Source organism: Sinocyclocheilus grahami, unplaced genomic scaffold (genome assembly GCF_001515645.1).
Source record: "Sinocyclocheilus grahami isolate Dianchi unplaced genomic scaffold, SAMN03320097.WGS_v1.1 scaffold197.1, whole genome shotgun sequence".
Classification (NCBI taxonomy): Eukaryota; Metazoa; Chordata; class Actinopteri; order Cypriniformes; family Cyprinidae; genus Sinocyclocheilus; species Sinocyclocheilus grahami.
The window spans coordinates 1296605-1304634 of record NW_015505376.1 but is presented as its reverse complement, the minus strand read 5'-3'; the positions used below and the strand labels follow the sequence as shown (position 1 = coordinate 1304634).

General features: G+C 34.5%; 1 protein-coding gene across 5 annotated transcripts in view; it reads left to right on the top strand.

Annotated features, from left to right (window-relative positions):
- Positions 1-8030, top strand: part of LOC107595140 (brefeldin A-inhibited guanine nucleotide-exchange protein 1-like) — a 96104-nt gene that overhangs the window by 41857 nt on the left and 46217 nt on the right. For all 5 annotated transcript variants that reach the window (XM_016285462.1, XM_016285461.1, XM_016285458.1 and 2 more), the window contains exons 3-4: positions 6897-7053; positions 7139-7285. In XM_016285462.1, coding sequence (XP_016140948.1) covers positions 6897-7053; positions 7139-7285 — 304 coding nt within the window. The remainder of the gene's footprint in view (positions 1-6896; positions 7054-7138; positions 7286-8030) is intronic.

Below are 8030 nucleotides of genomic sequence, written 5' to 3'. Positions count from 1 at the left end.
CTTGATATTTTGAGCACTCAATTGAAAATGTACACATAACGTATCAATCGTACTTACAGGTTGTGCTTCGGAGAGCTTGTTAGTCCAAATAAAGAAGATTAGACGCCAACGAAGATAAAAGCAAAGATTAGAGAAGCAGTACTTGGTAAAATGGCATGCACACAACAAAAGGTTCGAATTGTATTTCTGTGGTATCCTTGAACACGGCGTCTTCTCAACATGATGTAAACACACTAACTAGCGGAAGTGTTTGTGGGCAGGTCAGACTCGCTGGCAGGCGGGGATTATGCAAATGTGTTACCCAGTGACGTATACCGGTAACAGGCAAAAGATTAAAAAAAATGACGAATCGTTAAGGCGATTCAGAATCGACTCTCTCTTTTGAGAGACAGTATCTTTATTTATCATGCACTTTTTTGATTAACAACTTTGCAGATTGTTTTCATTTAAAGATAGCTACGTTATAAACTGCAAAAGAGAGATTTTTCAAAAACCCATATGACCTGCTCTTTAACACAGTTAACGCAGGGGCGGAGCTAGGGTTGGCCACCCCAGCTGCTGCATCTGTCTCTTTTTTTTATTGACAAAAATTGCATTTATTCAGATGCGGAACGTCTTCACAAGCACATCAAATGGGAGACTTTTCAGATGCACACTCCAACTTCGCCTCAGCACCAGGCGCGAGTCAAACGAGCATGGAAACGGTACAGGTGACGAGGCAGCTTCAGACAGTAGAACCTCAGTGAGCTGCAGTCAGATGAGATGTTGTTAGGCCATATGTCAGTAAAAACTAATTTTTCTGTCCTGTCAGTAACTACGTGCGTGTGTGTCAGATCTGCATCACATTCAGTAGCGACAGCTCTTAAAGTAATAGCAACCAAATAACCTAATATCCCAGCTGCTGTGATGTCTGTTAATCAAAAAACAAAAGAAAAAGAGGAAACCAATAACTTTTGTGGTTTTAAGGATTCCACTGTATTTAATTTAGTGTTGATAACTTTATTCAATTTCAGTATACTTTCTACTTGCTGAAGGGCACAGGTAAATATGACATTTATTATAATGGGTTTATGTGAAGATTGTTTTAAGTTCACTTAAATTAATAAATTTTTGATAGCTCTCAATTATACTGTAATGTTGAATGGCTATAGTCAATGGTTAGATACTAGAAGAAAAAAAACTATTTCATTGAGACATCAGTAGTATTGGTATCGGTGATACTCGCTTTCAGTCATAAAAAAGATACTCCTAAACTAATATTAGGTGGAATTAATCATGATTAATTTCAGAAAAATGTGTGATTAATTAGTTAATTTTTTAATTGATTGACTGCACTAATTTTAATGTATTTACTGTCATTTTTTACTGTGACATTTACTGTCACGGTTTAATGTGTCCTTGCTCAATTAAAAAAAAGTAATTTATTAAAAAAAAATTACTTCCTCATTCTGCACACATTTGTTGCCGAGATGTCCATTCGATTTATAATTGAGACATCAGTAGTATTGGTATCGGTGATACTCGCTTTCAGTCATAAAAAAGATACTCCTAAACTAATATTAGGTGGAATTAATCGTGATTAATTTCAGAAAAATGTGTGATTAATTAGTTAATTTTTTAATTGATTGACTGCACTAATTTTAATGTATTTACTGTCATTTTTTACTGTGACATTTACTGTCACGGTTTAATGTGTCCTTGCTCAATTAAAAAAAAGTAATTTATTAAAAAAAAATTACTTCCTCATTCTGCACACATTTGTTGCCGAGATGTCCATTCGATTTATACAATGTCACATCGGCATTCAGCATTTTTTAAATGTTTATTTATTTATGTATTGGACATTTAAGATTTAGAAAATGTCAATTTTTTTCAAATTTACAAAACAAATTAATTGATAATGAATTGATTAATTTGTTGAAAACGTGAATAAATGCACTTAGTGGAAATAAACATGACAATACACACTAATAGACTTATACGTGTTAACATATGAGCAAAGCTATACAAATTTCAACACATAACCATGCAAAGTCATGTAAAATATAGATGATACACACAGAAGTACGAGCTGGAAAATTCAGCTTTATCTCTTGCCTCATAGTCTTCCTTTGTAAATGCATTACGGTTTTTACAAATTGAAGAACATTTGAAAATATTTTCTGGGTAGCCACAAATGCTCTCAATAGATCTTAACTTGTATTGAATCTTTTAAAATGGCACTAGATGATTCTCTTCCCCAGATGTCTCATCGTTGTATGATGCTTACGGCACTATTTGTGCTCTGCCTGATTAGCGACTTGGTTTAACTCTACTCTGGAGGGTTTGTTTTGGTGATGGCCGAGAGAGAAACGGTGAAAGTTCAGGCTAAATGAGAGATGTGTGAGGTAATCTCTGAGCCCGGCAGAGCTCTAGTCTTTTCCCTCGTAGCCTGGCTACAGCTCAATTTATGTCAATTAAAAATATGAGCTGGCTAATCCCTCCACAGACAGATTAATGAGATTGAATGAAGGAGAAGTGAAGAGAGGAGAGGAGGGGGAAAGAGCCGAGCCAATGGGAAGAGGTGTATTAGACCGTTGAAGCCTCCCGCTGACTCAGCCTGAGACAAGCCAGCTAACTCATAGCCACAGCAACCCAACACGGCTGTGTATCAGTTAGTAGACATCTGCCAATGGGAAAAGTGTGTACTTTTGAGTAATGTAGAGATTTGGGACTGTTTTTCCTACAGTATTTTGTTTTCTGTGTTTGATTCGGCAAATGGTTCATTTGATTCATTAAAAAGGACAGTACTTTTAAGAGCAAGTTCGCAAGTTCTCGTTTTTTGTGCTGTCTGTTTGTTTTTGCGTACAGTTAGCTGGATGGATCATACTTACTAAAATATGAGCTGCAAACTTCTAATAAATAGGAACTGTGAATAAATTATCCTTTTAAAAATGGTTCCTTAAAATGAGGCTTGTGCTGCCTGTTCATATTTGCATACAATTAACTTGAATGAATGATATGCATCAAAGCATGAATTCTAGTAAATATGAATTGCGAATGAATGACTCTCTTGATATTTTCATGAAACAGCCTTGTTTGTGAGTTAGCAGTCAGTCAGTGAATCATTCGGAGGCTTTTGTTTTGACTTTTTCTTTGCGCAGTGACCATGATTCATGAATCTGCATTAGATAAAGAACAGCACTTTCAAGAGCAAGTTTGATCATGAAATAGACTGATTGTTTTTGTGTACAGTTAGCTGGATGGATGATACATGCTAAAATATGAGCTGCAAATTTCTACTAAATATGAATTGTGAAAAAATACACACATGGCTCTTTTCAGTGTGTCTGTCAAAAAGATTCATGAAACATTCTTATGCAGTCTGTTCAATTTTGCATACAGTTAGCTGGTTGGATGATAAGCACTAAAATATGAGCTTCATATTTTTAATAAATACGAATTGTTATTAAATGAATCTTTTGAAATGGTTCTTTTTACCGAGTCAGTCAGAAAGATTCACAAAGCAGTCTTGTTTGAAACAAACTCATTCAGTCAGTGAAGCACTCCAACAATTTTTGAGCAAGGTCGCAATTTGGGACAATTTATTACAATACTTTGTTTTTGCAGTGACCGATTCAGTCCATAATTCAGACTGATGGCTCCTGTGTTAGATTTGCCAAATGATTCATTTGAATCATTAAAAAGAACAGTGGTTTCAAGAGCATGTTCACTCATGAAACAGACAGCATTTTTGTGCTGTCTGTTTGTTTATGTGCACAGTTAGCTGGATGGATGATAGGTGCTAAATTATGAGCTGCAAATTTCTAATAAAAAATGAATTGTGAATAAATGACTCATTTGAAAGGCCTCTTTTTGATGAGTCAGATTCACAAAACAGATTTGTGTTTATAAACTAGCAGTTTGAATCAGACTCATTAAATCAGTAACTCATTCAGAGATGTTAACAACAGTTGTGAGTAATTTTTCCAATTCAAATTTAACACAGCCGAGATTTGTAATAAATTAATAATGGTAATCTTAAAAAAAAAAATCATTTTTATTTTTAAACATGTGAGCTCCAGTTCCCCAAAGGGAAACATTATTTGGGTTTTAATGACATAATGGAACCATAATCGACCATAATATAGCTCATCACAATACTTATATATCATATTTCATATACTATGTAGGATGAATAGTGACTGCATCTTTCTCTTCCACTGCTTTGCTCTCTGTCACTGTCTCTTTTTGCAACATGTCCATTTAGTGCTCCACTTTATTCATAATCACTCTCTCTCTCTCTCTCTCTCTCTCTCTCTCTCTCTCTCTCTCTCTCCACTCAACTTTATTCTTTTTATCTCCCCCAACCTCTTCCCCATGTCCCACTGCACTCATCAAGTCGTCTTGCTGAAGGAAATCGTAAAGCTCGTCATAGCTAGCACACAGCAGTCCCAGCTTGGCCTGGCACCTCTCCAGATCATTGCTCTTGATCTCAAGCTGATACAGTGGCTGGATATAAAGCGAGAGTTTGCAGTCTAGGTCACATCCACTGCAGTGTGGATATATAAAAAGATTCAAGGGCTTTCTCTCACTGGCAGAACTAAAGGGTTTTTGTGTATTAAAAAAATAAGAAAGAAAATGTACAGTGTTTTACTGTAATTTAATGTAGGGCCCTATGAAATCCATTTTATTTTTTCCCAAATTCCGTTTTATTTTATTTTTTCCAAATTCTGTTTTTTTCCGTTTTAGTTTTTTTAGACTCTGTTTTAATGGTGAATCAAAAAGCATGTCAAATTAATTAAAATCATGAAACGTACACAACAATCATGAACAGCAATTTATTAAAAGTTTTAACGAAAATTACATTTTAAGGCCCTTTGAAATAAGTTTTATGTTTTTCTCAAATTCAGTTTTATTTTTACCAAATTCTGTGTTAATGGTTTAATTACATTTTAATAATCACAAGCCTCTCTAATTAATTGGTTTTACAAAAAAAATTATGTATTATTATTGAATTTTTTATATATTTTTTTTCCAGAAATACTGTGTTGTGTATTCACATTTTTCTGGTAAATAAATTCTGGTACATTTTTCTGGTAAATATTCCTTAAAAATAATCTTTTATTAAAAATTGTATTAGTAGTAGTAGTAGTACTATCATTACATTAATTAATATTTCTGTGACGGTTTCTTCAAGTTAAACCGAACCTTTATTTTGACGGGTTGCTGTGATAGACGGTGTTGGCGGTGATACCGGTGTTAAGCCGCAACACCGGTTATATCACTTGCCCACCGCGGCACTGTCCCCCACCGTCGTTTTAGTTTTTTATAGTAATAAAAGTCATTTAGTTCAGTTAGAGAACAGACACTACAATTAAAACTAAGCACGGCTGCGTGCTGAACGACAGTCGCATTACAGATCACATTTAATTTATCATGTGAGGAGCAAGTCGAGCTGACTGACAAGAAAAGTGAGGTGAGACAGACAAGACGATAGCGGATGATTTAGTTTCAAAACGAAATGCAAAAGCGCCTGTTTGGCAATATTTTGGATTTCGAAAAGGTTGTTGACTTTTGCCGTTTATCTAAGGTGATACTGGGAGTTTTTTTTAAACATTTGTTTCTTATTTAATTGGTTTCACAGTGCATGCTGATTTTTACTTTGTTTAAACTTTGTGTAATTTGTTTATTTTATTTGACATCAAGGTGTATGCTGTGCCTCCAAGCTTTCTTATTCATTTTGCTAATAAATTCTACATTTCTTATTTATTTGGCTCCACAGTGTTTACTTATTTTCAGTTTTGTATACCTATTTAAACTTTGTGTAAGTTATTTTATATTAGGCATAGCCTATAGCATGGTGTATTTTTCTTTGTTTCTTTTAAAATAAAAGTTCTATGATTTATAGATTTTTAGGCTAAGTGAGTTTGACGTTGTATTTTGTTGTTGCTTGAATTGCATTAAAGCAACTGGCGCCGAATTGCCGCTAATTCGAAAGTGAAAGTAATGCAAGCTATTTAAAAGTGAAGGAAAGCAGGAAAAGAGGGAAAAGTAAAACTAACTAAAAATGAACAGTTGCTTTACGGCGAATTGCTGCTAATTTGAAAGTGAAAGTAAAATATGTATACTGTCAGCATACTGTGTACTTAAAGGCACAATATGTAATTTTCGCCGCTAGAGGGCGCGTATTGAAAATAAACAAGGAAACAAAGGCATAGTTTGATGACGCCATGTCTGAGTGTGGAATCATGGGAGTTGTCGTCTTCATCCCCACAGCCGAAGCAATCCGACGGGACTCGGGCAGAAATCATGTTCATGGATGAGCTAATGATTTATTAACGTAGTAGAATGAAGCAGGGTGAGGCTGAAAGCCGTCGAAGCGAAACGAGCCCGCTGAACGAGCGTGACACACGGCTCGAAAGCAGCAGAACTTTTATTATGCCACAGTCGGCCGCTTCCGCTCCTGGTCGTGCGTATGTGGGAAATGAAAGCAGCGCTGTTTTATCATACTAGATACATTTGAAAGTTCTGTTATAATGCTACTCTTTGCGGTCGTCACTGGTCTATTAAAACACACAACATGTTAAAGCGTCTTTGGTGTTTCCATGTTTTCTACAAAACAAAACCGGAAATCGAGGGGTTATGACGTCATTGGCAGGCGACACAATGACACTATGGACACGGTCCGTGTCACTAGTTAAAATTGCTTATTTCTCTGGATTTAAACATTCTTCAAAACATTTGGGATAATGTAAGTACACAAGTCAGCAAAATATATAACACTGTTCTAGTGGTTTTTGGATATTTTAATAAAAAAATCTTACATAGTGTGCCTTTAATTTAATAAAAATGTTAAAATGATTCTCAGCCCCTGTTCAGTTAGACTGATGGACATCTTTGTTTCTGTTTTGTAGTCCACCGGCTGGGGACAACAAGTCAAGTTCCAGTACTTTGCCGCCAATCAAATCCAAGACCAACTTTATTGAAGCAGATAAGTACTTCCTGCCGTTTGAGTTGGCCTGTCAGTCCAAATGTCCGCGCATCGTCGTCACCTCTCTAGACTGTTTACAGGTCAGTGCCCTACAACACGCTCGTGTCAGGATGCTTTTTATGATGAGGATGTTTCATCTCATGTGCTGTGTTTCTGATTTTTCAGAAACTCATAGCATATGGTCACCTGACGGGCAGCGCTCCAGACAACACCACCCCCGGAAAAAAGCTCATCGACAGGATCATAGAGACTATATGTGGCTGTTTCCAAGGACCACAGACGGATGAAGGCGTCCAGTTGCAAATTATAAAGGTCAAATATTTTTATGTGAGATTGCTCATAAACATGCAGAGCAAATAATGCCATGTTTTGGTTTTATTAAATTCAGAATTGCTCAGGGTAGGTTATTTGGGTTATGTTTATACAGGATCTTCAGTATTGCAGTATTAAACTACATAAATAAGGTACATCAGAAATATATCTCTAATTAAATAATGATTATTAATGACACAATATCAAATGATAATAAAAATAATAGATTTTAAATAATAATAATAATAGCATGACATGTTTCTTTAAGATTTTACATTATTTTAATAATTTGAAAATCCCTTTCTCATCATAATTTAGCATTGAATAGAATTTATTATTGTTATTATATTAAATGCTATAATAATTATTAAATTCTAATTTATTGTGACAGAAGCTGGTTTTCAAATTATTAAAACATGTATTTTTTATTTTTTTTATTTTTGCAAAACTGGCTGAAGTATATCTTTCAGCTCCTATATGGAAATTCTGTTTATTTATCTATAATTTATTTAAATGTAGTAGCAATTTTTAATGGGGAATGATTATGTTTGTTTAAACTATTAATTAAGTATTGATTTAATTTTAGTCTTTGGTCTTAGTCTTCATTTTATTTTAGTCTTTAGTCTTTGTCTTCAACAGTTTCCAGTTGTCTACCTAGTGTCCAAAAAACAAACAAACATAATAATAATAATAATATATAAAAATGATATATAAACACACATATATATATATATATATATATATA